Below are 18,143 nucleotides of genomic sequence, written 5' to 3' on the forward strand. Positions count from 1 at the left end.
ATTTACAATTTAGCTCTTAGCTATACATACATACATGTATATATATATATATGCATATTCTCTCTCCCCCATGCTTCATGATCATTTCTTCCTTTTCCCTCTATTTTGATCTCTTAATTTGGTCCTTTTCCCTCTCTGATGGTGTGGGCGAGCAAATTCGACGACGGAAGACGACAGACATGAGGTGAATTGATGCTGCGACATGCGATGGCACAATCAACATTGGACGAATAGATTCAATCAATAGCACAGCGGAGTGAGCAGATCCAATCAACGGTGCGGCGAGCCAAGCAGATTCGGTCAACGACACGGGGATGTAAATATATATACTGTGATATGTATAATCGTCTATTTTATATCAATGTTGATGGTTTTGTATTTAGATTTCTTGTTTTATGACATGTACGTTTATATATATGTTCTATGAGGAAATATACTATGGTTTATGTTGTATTGTCATATGGATACAATTATTTATTTCATTATATTTATATATTGATTAGTATATATAATGTTCTAAGGTATACTTAAAAATAACCATGAATCATTAGAAAAACCTGAATTATCATAAAATCAGAGTTGTATTTGAGTACATATCAAATATATTTACTAGTATATTTTATATATCTATTGGAACATTTCCAAATAAACGATGGAATACAGTATAGGCACGCGATATATCACATAATACTGAAAACAAACAATGGAATTTATCACATAATATCAAAAATCAACATGGAAAATGAAATGGAAAATAAAATCATATTAAATGTCATTTTTTCTCTCAAAATAAAAATGAAAAAAATTATATTTCATTTTCTCTCTCCAATTAAAAGTGGAAAAAACATATTAAATACATTTCCTCTCTTCATAATAAATTATATTTCTCTCTTGGTTTGATGTTCAATTCTCCCACCTCACTCTTTAATTACAATACCTATTCGTGTGTGTGTGAAACGAATATAAATAAATGGAAAAAAAGTATTTCTCTTTATATTTATATTTTATGATACATACGCTTATATATATGTGTGTTCAGATATATTGTGGTTTATATCGTACTGTCATATGAATGCAGTTATCTATTTCAGTATATTTAAATGTCATATATTGGTTAGTATATATAAGGTTTTAAGGTATATTTAAAAATATCTATGAAGTCACTAAAAAAACCAACAAATTGCCATGAAACTAGAGTTGTATTTGAGTATATATCAAATATATTTACCAGTATATTTCATATATTTTATCGAAACATTTCCAAATAAACGATGGGATATATTACAGATTCACGATAGATCACGTAAATACTCAAAACAAACAATGGAATATATCACATAATATAAAAAATCAACATGAAAAATGAAATGAAAAATAAAAACATATTAAATGTCATTTTCTCTTTCTAAATGAAAATAGAAAAATTTTATATTAAATATATTTCTTTCTCCATAATCAAAGATAGGGAAAATAAATATTAAAATAAACATAAATAAATAGAAAAAAGTATTTATCTCTCCATAATAAATGTTTTTCTTTTTTTATTATTAATGGAACTTCGAAAATAGGATATATATATAACGAATATAAATAAATAAATAAATAATATATATATATATATATATATATAAGTAAAACTGCCAAAAAAAAAAAAAAAACACTAAATAAACCTTTTTTTAAAAAAATAATAAATTTATAGACCTTTATAAAAATATATGGCCAAATACGATTTTTTATGTAAAAATCCCATCTTCTTTTTGGGCCAAGGCTAAATCTAATTAATAAGGGAAAAAATTAAAGAAAAAATGGTAGAAGATGTCATTTATGCTCTCAAATTCATAAGGCCTGTAAATATATTTGTCAATCCTATTTTTAATTTTCTTCTTATTGTTTAAAAATATCAATTTTGTCTCATGTGTTTTAATATTTTAATTTTAGAATCTCATCATCGATGAATGTCGATACTATATTGATAAAATTATATGGAATGATTTTTAATAAATTGAAATATTTTTTAAAAGAAAAAAGAAAGAAAAAAGTCAGTTAAAAAGCTAATCTGAATCCAGCCTAATTACCTAAAAAATTAAAAAATTGAATATTTTAATTCCCACGTGTTAAGAAGAAAAAAAAAGTAAAAAATTATTATAATTCCTCCCCACATAATTAAGTGGAATACTCCCAAAATTAACCATTCAAAAGAGTAATTACAAATATAATAAGATTTATGCGTTAAAAATATAGAGATTAGAGCTGAATATTTGAAAATACGTAAACTATAATAAAGTCTAAAATAAGAGATTAAAAATGGGAGGCCTTTTTAAAATAAGAGATTATAGGAAGTACTTTATATTTTTGAAATTTATAAAAGTTTAAATATTTTTTTGGATTTTTCCAGAATTTCTCTAAAAAAAATGATAATTTAATTTTTTTTTTTTCCCGCTAAAACTGTCTATTGACCCACCAAAGGGGGGAAACATTTTTTTTTTTTTAAAGGGGGAAACATTTTTAAAAAATTATCTGGACATATAACATATAAAAATGTTAAAATAGAATAAAATAATTTATTTAAAATGGACTATTCCTATTTTGTACTTCTCAAATATCTAAAAAACTACCTCTATATTACACAATGTTTTGTCTGCCAATTGCAAGTGCTTGATTTTATTTTGACCAAAACTAATCCTAATTAGTTGATTGATTTGAAATACTATGGAGTTTAATTTTGAATTTTGGTATCTAATCAATCAAAGATTCCAATCTTATTGGCTACAGGAATTCTAAATTTTACAAATAAATAAATATAAACATCCCATCAAAATCATAGTTCAAAATTTTGGGTCGAGATTTCGTTAGCTCAAAATTTCAATTACGGGCAATTTCAAAATTTTCCTAATTTCTCACAATTTTGAAATTTTCATCGATATTTTCATCAAAATTTCAAAATTTTCAAGCTTTTTTTCCCTGTGCTAGCTTAGGAGAAGTTTTTTCTCTTTTACCACGTAAAATTATTGTTTTCGAGAAATTAAATATTTTTATTTGAATATTTTCCATATTTTTTCATCTCAAAATTTGAATCAACATGAATGATCTAATATTCCTCTAATTTTCTCTCAAGTTCTATCTACTCGTAGAGTTTTCTTTTTCTAATTTCTTTTCCATTATGTTGTGTTATGTTTAATATTATATTTTTTATAACCCTCTTATGTTTAATGTTATTTTTTTTACTCTCATTATGTTATGCTAGTTTAATGCTATGTTTTTTTTTATCCACTTGATTTTATTATAAGCAATTTACAATTATTTTATATGCAAATATCTAATATCCCTTAGTTTTGTAATTAATTTCCAATGTTTGATATTATTTTGTATTTTTTTCATTATTTTAAATTTATGCTCTCAAATCGACATTTGCGCAGATATTTTACAATATACATCTAAATGTTGTCTTATTTATAGGAATGATAATTAAAAATTGTCAATTATAGTCTAATTCAGCCACAATCAAATTTCATTAGCTATTATAATAATTTTCATCATTTTTTATAAGGTTCCCAAATTTTCTATTGATGTCAATATTAAACCTCAATATTTCGAACCTTGCATAAAACATGTACCTAAAATTCAAACAAAAAAATAAATAGAAAAGAAAAGAAAAGAAAAGAAAAACATGCATGTTATGAAAATGTTTAGTCAAACAATGATTAATTTTCCCCTTTTTCCTATTTATGAAATACAAATGACATAAAAATTAGATTAAAAAAATTAAAAGATTACAGATACAGTACTGAGTGGATGATTGAATCTTATTAATTGGTTTTAAGACTTTTCACAATAACTATTTTTATCCTCTGTTTAGTATTTAAAAAATGGCATGTTATTAATAATAATTTTTAAACAATTTTAATCTCTAAATTTACATCGAATTAATAATTTGTCCATCTTTAAAATTTTTCAACATTAAATTTTTGATAATTTAATCTTTAATAATTAAGTGTGTGCTTGGAATGTACTTTTAAGTATTTAATTTAAAAAATAAATCATTTTATAAAATTTTGGAGTTTTAACAACTACTCAAAGTAATTTTTGAACAGTATTTTCAATATTTTTTTTCCCAAAAATGTTTAAATAAAAAATAGTTTTTTCAAAACATTTTTTTTCTCAAGTCAACTCAAACGGGCCTTTAGTCATTTTTGTAAAAAAAATTATAAGATTTAATACATTTTCATATAAATTGATAAATTGATGAGGGATTTAATTTGATTATAAACTATAAAGACTACGCCATTACATAGTTGACGTTTGGTTTTGATGAAATTTCTCGCAGTAATCTCTAAATCATTACACATTTTAAAGTACAAAGACTATATTGTTACTTATTAAAGTCCAAATATTAAATTACTACAATCTTAAAATTAGTATAAGGACTATAAATCAATAGAAACTAAACTTGGGAGACTAAATTGTTGTTAGCGATTTATGTTATCCAAATTTAAATTATTTTTAAATATATGATATAATATAGAAATTAGGACAAATGAGCATAATTTATTATTATAGTTTCATAAGTATCAACTCTTTTATCAATCAAAATGAACATACTTTTAATGTTTGGATTATCAACTTCAAAGTCAAGGGTTTAATTCGCTCCATGTTATTAAAAAAAAACCTTTTATGATTCCTCCTTAAAAAAAATAAAAGAAAAGAAAAAAACTCTTTTATGATTCCTTATTCATGTTTTGGTTTATATATATATATAAATTAGCATATAAAACAAGACATTATAATTATCTTCCAAACAATCAAATATTTATTCTTCAACTTGGAATCTCAATAATCAAATTGTGAATGTGAAGCTTTACCAACTAAAAAGGTGGATCATTTTATCACTTTCCATAAAAAAAATAATGATAAAGTACATTTTAAACAAAATATACAAAATTCTATTTTCATAATTACCATATATACACACATATATATATATACACACACATATATATATATATGTGTAAGAACCACATGAATAATCGTGTCGATAAGATAATATTTGTTTGACATTGTACTATATAACAACACATTTAATAATAATTAAATCTCATTAAAACGATAGTAACTAATACAATTCAATTGTTTACGAAAAACCGACTAACATATTTATTATTTTGCATTACAAAATAATATTTGTAATTATGTATGAAAGCTAGAATTTTATATATAACAACCTTTCCAAATCAAACATCTAACCATGATAAAACGAGGTTTAATTAAATTTAATTAACAGAAATAAAGTATGATCCAATAAACTAAAAACATAGTAATTTTCTTGTCATTTATTTTAAAGATTGAGATTTTGAAGCGAGCATATATTCAAATTATTAACAGGTTCATTATGTCCAAGCAAATAACAAAAAAAAAAAAAAAATCCATCTTTTTGGGTCAACAAATTAAGTCTTATTAATTAATTATGTTATCTCAAATGGCTTTAATTTGAGATAATTTTCAAAGAAAATAAGTTTGAATTTGAGATAATTAAGTATTTTTCTTATGGAGAAGTACATGAACCAAATCATTCAACATCTTACAATCTCTTTGAAAAAGAAAGATGGCTTGAAATTTAGACTTAATCAGACCCCTAACCAAAGAAAAATATTTCAAAATAAACCATTTTTTTAATCCTTTTACTTATATATAATTAATAATAATAATTATTATGTTTAGTGTCTTTCTGAGTCCAAACAACTATTTCTCCTTGTAAGCCTTCCCCTAAGCATGTCTCATTTTAATTATATAATAATCATTATTCTTTCTGGTCAGACAAATGTAAAATAATTATTATGATTTTCTATCATTGATAAATATTGATAGACTTTTATCAGTCTTTATTAAAGAATATTAAAATTTTACTATTTTATGTAAATAATTTTTTTTAATTAACTTTTGTATAAATGTTACAATCTCTGGTTTTTATTCTCTAGTTTTTTTTTCCCTCTTAAATATGATATATGAATTTGTTAATTTTCATGAATTAGCCTAGTGACTTGATTACTACCTTATTATTCAAGTATTCAGAGAATATTTGCTCTTCAAAACATCTTCTAAATTCTAAGTGAATGCTCTAACTTTTGATTTCGGTGTAATGTCTGGAATGATTAATGAACGAGTCTTCTCTATTTATAGAGTTCTAATTGACTATATATTAATTTGAGCTTGGAAGTGATTGATCTTGAGCTTTAACCCTTAGGTTTAGGCTTATTTATAGATAGTTGAATCATTTTCAATAGACGTTAATTATTTAAAGTTGGCTCAATCATATCGAGTGAATTGTAGTTAAATTAGTTTCAATGTCATCGCCACATGACATAATTCGATTAGACTAGCTTATATCATTTGATGCATCGGTGATAGTTTGACAACATTATTTGATGTGTTCATTTTCCATATCTCTTAATCTAGTATTAACGCACACAATTTGTAATGATTCACAAATTTATCACTATATATTTTATAATAATACTAATTAATGATACGAGAATTTATGATTGGTCGAATTTTTTTTTCAATATTTTTGTTCAAAATATTAATGTAGTTAATATTTTAATATGCATGAAGACTATATTGATTTTTTCCCCATAAATTTAAACATAATTCAATTAGTGTAAGTTTCTGTTTATATTTTTTTCTTTGTTTAGTTGAGAGGTTTTTTTGTTCCACTATTTTTCATTTTCTTCTTTCCTTTCACGAAAGAATTTAAGTTATTATTATTATTATTATTATTATTATCATTAAAAGAGTCAAATAGGGTGGATTGCGTTTTGATTAATTATAGGCGCCCTTTGAATAAAGATATCAATATCCCTTTAGAAAATTGGACGATTAATTATTGTTAATTGAATGTAGTATAAGTTCATTCACTTTATTATTATTTTTTTCTATATTTCAATATAAATGATTAATAAGGACGTTTTGATAATCATTTCATTTTATATTTTTATTATTTAAAAATTAAGTATATTTTCTCCCTATTTTTTATATTGTTTTGCATTTTTTTTGAAGTACAATGGTTGAATTTTTAGTCAAATTCCAAAAAAAAAAAACTTTTGAAAAACCATTTTTTTAATTTTCAAATTTTAGTTTGATTTTTTAAAACATTAGTAAAAAGTAGATAATAAAGTAAGAAATTTAAAGACGAGAGTATGTCCATAAACTTAATTTAAAAAAAAAATTAAGGCCCAACCATTTTATTTTTTTATTTTTGTATTTTAAAATTAAACATGTTCTATCCACATTTCTTATAATGATTTGCATTTTTTAAGTACAATTGTCGAATTCTTAGCTAAATTCCAAACATAAAAACAACTTTTCGAAAGCTATTTTTTTCTCTCAAAATTTAGTTTTTTTTTAAAAAAAATCATTTATGAAAAGTACATAAAAAAATGTGGAGGTGAAAATAGTATTGATAGGCTTAATTTAAAAAAAAAAAAGGTTACTAAACGAGACCAAAATAATTATCAAACCAAACGTAAATAATCGACTTGAGGATCTTAACAAAGCTTCTATTGTCTTCTATTATCTCCAAAATATTTTTCACTCAAGATCAATAATTCAAAAATTAGATAAATTGCTATATTTAGGAATCATGTTTTTTTTTTTTTTGAATCTTTATTGACTTTGAAATTCAACTATTTGAAAGTGTTTCTCCTTTTTCATTTTCCAAGAAAAAAAAAATAATATTTTCTATTTTTTCCATGAAAACCAACCTTTTAAAAGTTAGATATGGAGGCAATTGTCAATTGTCTTTGAAACTATACCTTTCGAATCAATTTTTTTTTTTTATAATTCATTAAGGGTACATAAATTACTTTTTTCTAACATTTTTCAACTAAAATCCTAAGATCTTCTTAATTAAATAAAAAACGAAAAAATATTTTTAATTTGAAAAATAGTCCAATTAATTAACCTACATATAGATATTTTTATCAACTTAACATAATTCAACTGAAAAATTAGTTTGGTCCTACCACTTTATATTGTTGAAAAATAAACCTTCAAAAGTCAAGTGCCATATCTTTATATATTATTTTTATTTTTTTCAAATCATGCGTTCAAATTCTTACCATATTTTGTAATGGAATAAACATTTCTTTTTAGTTCAACAATAAAGAGGTAGGAAGTCGAACCATCAGCCCTTGTCTCATCCATTGAACTATATATTTTTTTTCTTTTTCAATTAAACGATTGCAGAAGTGGAAGATCAAATCATTGACTATAGTAAATTAATATTTTTTATCCACTAGATACATTGAAGGTATGCTCAAATTGATATATCGACATGATGCAATAGTATCACACTCAAAAATTAGTTTTTTTAGTCAAACCAAAAGTAGTTTAACATATAAGGTATTTATTGATCATGTTTCACTTCTTTTAATGGTAATTATTGTATTAAGAAAAATTGAAGGGAAAAAACTCAAGCACTTCAAAGTTGTTGATTAAAATCAAACTTTTTATTTTCTAGAAAAATGAATGAAATGAGAGAGAAATTCATCCAATGATTTTATTTTGTTTGAGTTGAGCAAATTTATAAGGAGTAATTAACATTAACATCAAATTAAAATTTGGTTGAATTTCACAATGATTTCCAAAACTCCGAGAATTCTTTGCCACCACGAGAAGAACCAACATCGAGAGGATCATCAAAAACAAAAACGTTGAAAAACGGAAGCAATTCCCAATGTCAAAGGAAAAGAAGTATGAGAAACCCCCAATTGACAAAATCGATTAAAGAAAACCCCCAAAAAACAAGTAACGTTTCGAATCAACCACCCAAAATCATCGATTTCTCTTTCAAACGGAATGCGACTCATCAGATTCTTGCTGTTTGTAGCTTTGAAGAATCCATAAAATGGAAGCCGCTTGCTCATCGTTTAATCCCACCACGTGTCGTCTTCTACCTCTCAACCGATCGACACGTGGCTTGTTGTACCACTGCCACACTCATTTCTCCTTCTGAAATTTTGGCCCAAGATATTTACCCCACTCCCAATCCCATTACTGGTCTTCACGAAAGCAAGAAAATGACTCCACCCACTTCGTGAAATCTGTAAAAGGACAAGACCCCAGAAAAATTTCAGTGATGTATCTTCACTCTTTCAAGTTTTGTGGAGATGGGTCGGAAGAAAAGTCAGAGATGGGATAAGAAGTTGAGAGCTTTTTTCTCTTAGAGCAGTGAAAGTTATTTCTAATTAGAGAGGTAAGTTAATGGAAAGTGGGGTATTGACCTGATAAATTGTATTTTACTCTGGTTTCTCTCTTTTGGGTTTGTTAGTGGAGCCCATAAGAGGGGTTGCATATGGGCATTGCTGGCTTTCAGCAATCTCTGTGTTCATCTTCTTATAAAGGGGATTGTCAGCGGAGAAAGAAGATTAGAGAAGCAGGATCAAGAGAGTTCTTCCATTCCTTTTTTTCATTCTCTTCATCGAACTAGAATTTGGGGGTTCTTCTAATTTTTCTTCTTCTGCTTGTTCTTCTTCTTTAGTTTTGTTGTGGAATCAAGAATAGGTTTGAGAAGTTATTTGGACCAGTGAGAAGAAAACCCATTTGCCCTTTTTTGGGGTTGATGGATCTGTCGATCTAACAATTTTACTCGCACATGTATTGCTGTGTCTCTTTTAGATCTCCGTCGTTTTCATTTGGTATCATCCAGTAGTTGCTGACCCCAACTGGCCAGAATAGCCTAATTACTAGAGTGAGTTCATACTGTTCTCCGCTTATTTCTTTTATGTTACTGTTAGAGAAGAGAAACTGTGGTTGATTTTTTCCCCCTGTTTCAATTTCTTTTCTCTCTGCTTAATTATTGACTATTTCATGTTCTCCTACTTCAATTGTGGAAATGATTGAACTCTAGAATGTGGAGGTAGATTTTGTTCTGATTCTTGTTCCCGCTGCTCGTCCTTGTTCTTGTTTCTATTTTATGTTTGTTTCCGGGGAATATCGAACATTAAATAGAAAGGGAGATGGGTTCGCATTTGATGAACTAAGGTTTAAAATCAACAGCTCTCTCTTCCATGTCTCTTGATTCTGTGGCTTATCTTTGATTGTTGGGTCTGCAGGGAAGGATTTTGAGGTGGGGTTGGTGTTGCATCCATTTTGGATGTGGAGGAATTGGAGGCTGGCTCTGGTGCAATGAGGGATGTTATCAAGCTTGATGAACTTCCTGAGGGCTTGCTGGCAGCCATGTGCCGATCGTCTCTCGCGTCGTCGGGGCGGTGGTTCCGATTCGGTTGGCTGCCAAGATGGGCTACTTTGGTACAAGGATCATGGCCATCACATCAATGGAGAATTTTCTATGGCTGTTGTTCAAGCCAACAATTTACTTGAGGATCAGAGCCAGCTTGAGTCTGGTCCCTTGAGCTTGCTCGAGTCTGGACCCTACGGAACCTTTGTAGGAATATATGATGGCCATGGCGGCCCCGAGACGTCGCGATTCATATGTGATAACTTGTTTCAGCATCTCAAAGGTAAGAGTGAGTTAAAACATTTATTAAATGCACCCTTTCAGAAGTTGCATTTGTTGCAAGCTTTAGTTTTAGAATCACTTCATCAAACAGCAGATACCATCAAATGAACTCTTAAGTTGTATGATGAGTAGCATTTTGAATTAGTTGAAATGCATAGGTAAATCGTCAAGACACTTGATTTCAAGTTGAGCCTGCTGCTGACAATTGGATCATGTTTTACTATTCCTCAGTGTTTGCCACAGAAGAAAAGGAAATGTCAGTAAATGTGATAAAAAAAGCATTCCAAGCAACAGAAGAGGGGTTTCTCTCTCTTGTCACCAAGCAATGGCCTATGAACCCCCAGATTGCGGCTGTTGGTTCTTGCTGTTTGGTTGCTGTGATTTGTAATGGGAAACTCTACATTGCCAATCTTGGTGATTCCCGAGCTGTGTTGGGAAGGCTTGTTCGGTCCACGGGGGAAGTTCTTCCCATTCAGCTGTCATCGGAGCACAATGTAAGCATACAATCAGTCCGCCAGGAGATGCAGTCTTTGCACCCAGATGACTCCCAGATAGTAGTGCTGAAGCATAATGTATGGCGCGTAAAGGGCTTGATTCAGGTACTTCCTGTGCATGTTTGAATCTAAGACTTTCAGTTTCTGGCTGTTTATATACTTGAAAAAGTATCAAACGTTTCCCTGCCATGGTGAAAGAAGACAATTTGATGTTTCAAATAATTATTTTTCTTGTCATAAGGGTCTAACTTTGCCCTTCCATTAGTATCAAACCTCATGATTGAACTACTGTGATCCCTGAAGTCCATATTTATCTGATTCACAAGTCATGTGGTTTGTCTATTATTTGATCTGGACTTTTCAGTTGAAAACAGTACTTCTAACAAAGCGAAATCAATGATTGTTGGAAAATTCCATGAAGCGAATGAAATTCATAGGTGTAATCTATAATCAGTATTTCTAATATAGGGTTACTATCTAATATTCAGAGCATTTTCTTCCTTTGATTCATCCATCCGTCAATGTGTTAAAAGCCAAGAAGTGATCTTGGGTTTGGATGAGCTTTTTAGATGCCTTTAGTATAGAAAATGTATGGTTGCTGACCCGTGCAAAACCTTGTTGGTTGTCCCATGCAACAACATTTCATGCTTATGTTGCCATGGTTAGCTAGCCCTTCTGTGACTATTCTTTACTGCCTCGTTATTTATTATTATTATTTTTTTTTGGGGGGGGTTCATATTTTATTAGCATCAGTTGCATCAAATTGAAGAGCCATGTTGGATCCAATGTTGTCGAGCTGGTCGGCTGAACCCTTGTTAATTTGACTGGAATTATTAAGTAGCTCGTTTCAGGATTAGTGCATATCATGAAGCCTCTGTCTTGTTACCATGAAATTCTTTAGATATATCTGTTCTACTTCTTCCTCATTCAAACCAAATGTTCCGGCCATGTGAGTCTGATGGCATCACGGTACATAAGTAGCTAAAGATCATTTATATATTTGTCCATTCCTTGATGCATCAATGACTATATATTACGATTACATACAACAGTGTAACAAGTTGTTGACTGCAATGCATTTTCTGATAGCCTTTGGTGCATTGGGATTCTTCTAACGTTCCTTGTATTCTACGGACAGCCTTTTTGATTATTGCACTTTAGGGTAACTAGCATTCAAGTCCTTGCAAATTTGTACACCGACTATCGTGACGTGTCGAGCATATCTTCTCCCCCTGACTGAAACTTCCCTTTGAACTGATTTGCAGATTTCTCGGTCAATCGGAGATGTATATCTCAAAAAGCCAGAATTTAACCGGGAGCCTTTGTATGCTAAGTTTCGCCTCCGAGAACCCTTCAGTAGGCCTATCCTCAGCTCTGAACCAGCGGTCTCTGTGCATGAACTCGATCCAAATGATCAATTTCTCATATTTGCCTCTGATGGGCTGTGGGAGCACCTTAGCAACCAGGATGCAGTCGATATAGTTCACAAGCATCCTCACAGTGTAAGTTGTCTTTTCCAGTGTGTAAATCCCATTGCCATTATGAATTGTATTCAGTTAAGTTATTCTCAGAATCCTCCTCTTTTGTATGATTTCCTTCATCTAGGGAAGTGCAAGGAGGCTGGTGAAAGCAGCAATGCAGGAAGCAGCTAAGAAGCGAGAAATGCGATACTCGGATTTGAAGAAGATTGACCGTGGGGTTCGGCGTCATTTTCATGACGATACAACAGTGATAGTCGTGTTTCTTGGTTCGAACAGAGGGAGCAGTACTACAGGAGGAGGGAGCCCTGTATTGTCTGTGAGAGGGGGAGGAGTGAACCTATCTGCAAAATCTCTAGCACCATGAGAACTCAACACTGCCCCACAATGAATAATAATAATAGAAAGCTTTTGAGGGCCCCCTTCTCTGGGATTCAGTGACCCACAAGTTGTATATCAAGGAGAGATGAGAGAAGGTTCACTAATATTCTTTAAATGCTCTGCTCTGCTCTGCCTGGTTCAGTTCTACTCAGCACAGTGTAACATTTTGTCTTTTTTTTTTTCTTTTTAATTGCTTTCTAAGATCTTCCAAGGAAGGTACATTCAAAACTGGCAATTGAGCTCAATGGATATGACAATGAGAGATTTTCTTCTCCGTCTTCCTTGCATATGTTACCTTTCAACCTTGACTCAAGCTTATTTAATTTCACATCTATAAACTAGAATCATAAATTTAACATGGAATTGGTATACAAGTTAATGATGTATGTATTTCAGGAATCAACAACTATAATATTATAATTCAAATAAGTTAGATGTTAGACAACACAAAACAAATATATCAATTAACAACAAATATATCAATTAACATTCTACAAAGACGTTATAATATACATTACATAAAGTCTATTTTGAAACACACTATCTGAATTAGAACACATAACTAAGCACGATTAGTTTGACTACGGAAACATAATTCAATCGTCATTGATGATGAATTTGTATTATCACAATTGTCAATGACGACGAATTTGTATTATCAACTTCTAGGATTAAGATTCGATGTCTCTATCTCATATATATTAAGTTTTCAATGAAACGTTGAGTTATATTGTGCGTATCTCAAAAGAAAAAATAGTTGTACTAATTTAAGTTAAATTTATTAAGATCAGCTAAACAATCTTCTTTTAAGCGTTTCTACATTTTATTATAATTAAGATAAAATCATAAAATATTGTTATATTTTGAACACTTTTTTCAAAAAATACTCTTATTCTTTCCAAAGTCGCAATATTAGTCTTAACGATTTTTAAAAATTTTAAAATTACTTTTACTTTTAGAATTTGGACAAAGATCAAAACTTGAAATCGTCCCCTCAAATGAAAATTTGGACTATCACACATCATTTTTGATCATTTCTATATCGTTTCATATTTTGATTTCCATATCCAATTCGAAAGAATATTTATTTTAAGGTAGTTTTAAGGTGTTGATGAAGGGCCAAAAAGCTATACTGTAACTCTTAAAGAATAGAGATATTTTAAAACAAATAAACAGTTTGAGTAATTTCTATAATTCAACCTAATAATTATGTACACCATGTACCAAAACTCATAAAGAAAATAAAGGGGAAAATGAATATATAAAAAAAAAGCCCACTAGAATGCATGTTTTAGCCATAAAACAGGGCCAAATATTATTATATATCAAGTGGAGGGTGAAGATTAAGGAATTAGTGGTGTGATTGGAAACTGTTTCCTTGAGGATTAAGAAAACAATCAAAAGAACAAATGAACAATAAAGGTTTGCAGAAAAAGAGAAGTTTTTGCAACCACCAAATGACCATAATACCAAATAATTATATTAATAATAATAAAACTAGTTGTTAAATTCCTAGATTTGGGCACACTTAACTTTTCTTATGTCCATCTAACTCCTTGATATTTCAAGAATATTTTTACACACACACAAAAAAAAAGGATGCTAGGATTATGAACTTGGGCAACCAAATAAAAAGATAAAAATATGGGTAGGTGACCATTAAAGAGCAAGTAGGTGGTAGTGATGAAATGCATACTATCCTCACTCCTCACTACAATATCACTAAAATATCATGATTTATTGCAATTCCTAAAAATGTAAAAGGAAAAAAAAATACATTTTTAATTCATAGATATATATTTTGGGTCTAGTTTAAATTTAGTCCATTGATTTCAAAACGTTACCCATTTAGTCCATAAGATCTTGGTTCAATTTTAATTTAGTCCCTCGATTTTCAAATGTCACAATAAACATTAAGATGAGAAATAGGTATCCAGTGAAAGTTTAAGGTTAAATGTATAAGTCTTGAAACATATGAACCAAATTGCCAACAAGAGTGTAGCTCAATTGGCATAATGTTTATACTATCAACCTCGTGATTTGAGGTTTGATTCCCCCATCTCACACTTTAATTACAATACCTCTTAAAAAAAACATATGGACTCAATTGCAACATTTTGAACCTTAAGAACCAAACAGAAACTAGACTCAAAACTTAATGACAAAAATGTATTTTTCTCCAAAGTTCATATATATATGTGTGTGTGTGTGTGTGTGTGAGAAGAGAGAGATGATTAAATGGGTGCATGTTCTTGAAGTGAAACACCAAACAGTTTCAAATTCCTTTTGGTAGATTTTCAACACTATTTATTATGGTAGCTGAAACAAAAACGAACCCAAAAAAAAAAAAAAAACCCTAAAAGAACCAAATATAAATATAAATATAAATAAAGTCACTCTCAAGGTCTCTAATCTAAAGGGCCCCATTGAAGACAACTGTGTTTGTTCTATGACTTTTGGCATCTATGTAGGGTCTGAATCTAAAGAAAGAGGGGGAAAAAAGTTTGAGGCATTTCCTTTTCTTATGAGATTGAAAAATATTGTTTAATCCAAGAGAGTGTTAATGAAAAGGGTGTGTTTTAAAGGCATCTGCCCCTACAATTCTGAGATCCTATCAATGCAGTATCTGATCTTGCAACAGCATGGGGACTTCAAAATATCTTGTATTTCACCCTAATATATATATTATATATATTATATATGCATTTAATATTTTCAAAAAGGTTTCCCAACCAACTTCAACAATCTTACCTTTTGATTTTGGGGCTTAGGACAAAGCACCCTAATGAAGGGCTGCCATTAGTCCATCTGGGCTGTCCCTCCTGTCTAATTTTGTGTTTTAAAATTAAGATCTTTAACTGTTGTCTCACAAGAAACATATAGTAACCTATCAGAGAATCCCACCTGTAAGACAGAGAATGGTGACTGAAACTACAAGTTTAAACAAATCAATGGCTGAATCTAAAAAGTTGTTCAAAAAGGAAAGAAATTATTCAAGTCTTTAAGCTAAGCAAACTTCACAAATATCTTTAGATGACAACAGAAGCAACCAATACTCATGATAATGTCGAACAGTTTTTTTATAGCATAATCGATCGATCAATGAGTAAGAAAAGGAGGAATATAATTTTATTCACAAGAGCAATATAAAGCCTATAATAACTCAAAATTTTTATACATCGGTGATGATCCATCGTCACAGTATGTTCTGAATGCCCCTGTTCGAACTACTGAAGCAATGATCTGACTCAAGTTTAAGCAAAAAATAAGGAAATTTTCTCTGTTTTTTTTTTTTTCTTAATTTACAAGGGCAAAGTTAAGACAGTGGTGAGTGGAAAAATATTACAGATCCCTTCTGCATAAAGGGCAAGAGCCATGAGTAAGAAGCCATTTATCAATGCAGGGCAAATGGAACATGTGATGGCAATATGGTAAGCTTCTTACAGTCTCTCCAAGCTGAAAGTCCTGGGAAAATCAGAGCCAAAAATACGATTAAGCAGCCATTTCGACCGTGTTCATACAAGAACGATCGATATAAAGATCGAAAAGTTAGAGCCTAACCTGAAGGCAAACAGAACAACAGACTTTCTCGCCATAAGCATCTACGCTATTGTTCTTAGATACAACGATTTTGGGAATTTTCTCAACCGAGTCCCCAGGCAATCCTTTCGCACTACTGGTGTCGAAGATGTTCGGGATGTCATCAAAGCTTGTCTCTGTAGCACCCATCTAATTCACATCAAAACCAAACATAAGTTCCATAATTTTACATGAAGCTAGAACAATACAATACACCAACCACAATCAATGGCATTGCAAAGCTACCTGACTTTGAACTGCACTCAATATGGCTGGACCGATGCGTTCTCGAACTAGACGTCCACTGAGGAGGCTTGCAATGACATCAATCTATACAGAATTACAAACAAAAATGATGTTGGATTACCAGAGAAGCCGTGTCCCAACTCGAAAACAGAGCAAAAAAACAAATAATGATTAATAAAACTGAAGCTAAAAGTATTTAGATTGATATGTGGGCTCAAATCATCAAAAGATTTGGATACAAAAGTCTGCTCACCAGATAAAGAAGACAGCCTATCCCTGATTCATCTGATTGCCAAAGAACCAAAGAAGATTCAAAGACTTCAATAGAGAAAACAGCTCCAGAAATTGCCCCAACAGCAGCTCCTCTAACAAACCCACTCTCAGTTTCTTGGCCAATCAATGCTCCAGTCATGGCTCCAAGCAAAGTCCCCACTGCCAAAAGCAACAAAGAACAATTTCATTTCCTCCAAACCCAAATAAGAATCAAAACCCCTGTTTGAATGTTTTCTCTTCTTCTCTTTTGGGGCAAATCAAATTCTCCAATTTGCTTCCATTCATACGATTATCATGAAATTGAAAGGAAAAACACACAAACACACAATTCATAAACACGGAAATGATACTAGGAATTACACAAGATCAATGAGAAACAAACCTAGAGCGAAGAAGAAAGTGAAGATCGCAGACAGGATATTGCCAAGAATCGCAGAAACCGCATAGCAACAAATTTCTCTAACTCTCTCAAAGAGATTCCCAAACGAAGGCGAGGAAGATGAAGAAAAACGAAATGGGTTCGCTATGAAATCCATGGAAATGAAAAAGGGTTGGTCCAAAATCGAGAATCCAAAATGGGTTTTGAAGGATTGGGGGTTTCAAAGAAAGGGGGAAAAACTTAGCGCTTAAGAAGAAGGAAGAGGAGGAAAAGAAGCGCATCAACCAACTCGCATTTAAAGCTGTGTTTGGAAGAGTTTTCTTGTCGCTACAAATTAAAGGGGGTTTAGAGATAATAAATCAAAGGGGGATTGGATTGAAAAGGATGGAGAAAGAAAAGGTAAAAGAAGAAGAAAAAGGGTTGGTTGGGTTCGTATCATTTCCTATGACAAATTTTTTCGATGCAGCGTGTAGTTCAGGGTAATTAATTGGTCCACAACAAATTGAAGCAATTTGCAGAGGGATTTCCAGATTGATCTTGAAATTGCTTTAAAAACAAATACAATTTGAGATCGCCATACCAATGCCTTTTCGTCTTGTTCTCCACAAATCTACCGCCGATCAAGTGGGTCGACCGTCACCAATTTCTTCCATTTTTTTAAACTTCACTTTTTTTCTTTCTTTTTTTTTTTTGGACTTTTTAACTTTGATTTTGAAAGTTTTTTTTTTTAAAAAAAAAAAGAAATTACATTTGGGGATTTGGATTTTGATATATATTAATCTTTCGGAGATTTTGAGGCT

The 18,143-nt window shown here is 30.3% G+C and overlaps 2 protein-coding genes across 4 annotated transcripts; one reads left to right on the forward strand and one right to left on the reverse strand.

The window, feature by feature from the left end:
* Nucleotides 1-8,767: 8,767 nt before the first annotated feature.
* On the forward strand, nt 8,768-13,140 carry LOC120091299 (putative protein phosphatase 2C 46). Of its 3 annotated transcripts, none has more exons than XM_039049270.2 (5): nt 8,768-9,742; nt 10,107-10,514; nt 10,745-11,112; nt 12,273-12,509; nt 12,613-13,140. In XM_039049270.2, the coding sequence occupies exons 2-5, from the start codon at nt 10,187-10,189 to the stop codon at nt 12,850-12,852; spliced, it is 1,173 nt and encodes a 390-aa protein (XP_038905198.1). In that variant the 5' UTR covers nt 8,768-9,742; nt 10,107-10,186; the 3' UTR covers nt 12,853-13,140. The 3 variants fall into 3 exon arrangements, with proteins under 3 accessions (XP_038905198.1, XP_090163491.1, XP_038905200.1); XM_090307365.1 differs by having other exon boundaries at nt 9,045-9,247; XM_039049272.2 differs by lacking the exon at nt 8,768-9,742 and adding an exon at nt 9,767-9,910.
* A 2,829-nt stretch (nt 13,141-15,969) lies between these two features.
* Nucleotides 15,970-18,143, reverse strand: LOC120090007 (NEP1-interacting protein 2-like). The gene is made up of 5 exons (XM_039047480.2): nt 17,347-18,143; nt 16,945-17,123; nt 16,692-16,775; nt 16,428-16,595; nt 15,970-16,331 (listed from the first exon to the last, which is right to left on the reverse strand). The coding sequence occupies exons 1-5, from the start codon at nt 17,498-17,500 to the stop codon at nt 16,209-16,211; spliced, it is 708 nt and encodes a 235-aa protein (XP_038903408.1). The 5' UTR covers nt 17,501-18,143; the 3' UTR covers nt 15,970-16,208.

This window comes from Benincasa hispida, chromosome 11, assembly GCF_027475165.1.
Source record: "Benincasa hispida cultivar pf3 chromosome 11, pf3_genome.v1.1, whole genome shotgun sequence".
In the NCBI taxonomy this organism is placed as follows: domain Eukaryota; kingdom Viridiplantae; phylum Streptophyta; class Magnoliopsida; order Cucurbitales; family Cucurbitaceae; genus Benincasa; species Benincasa hispida.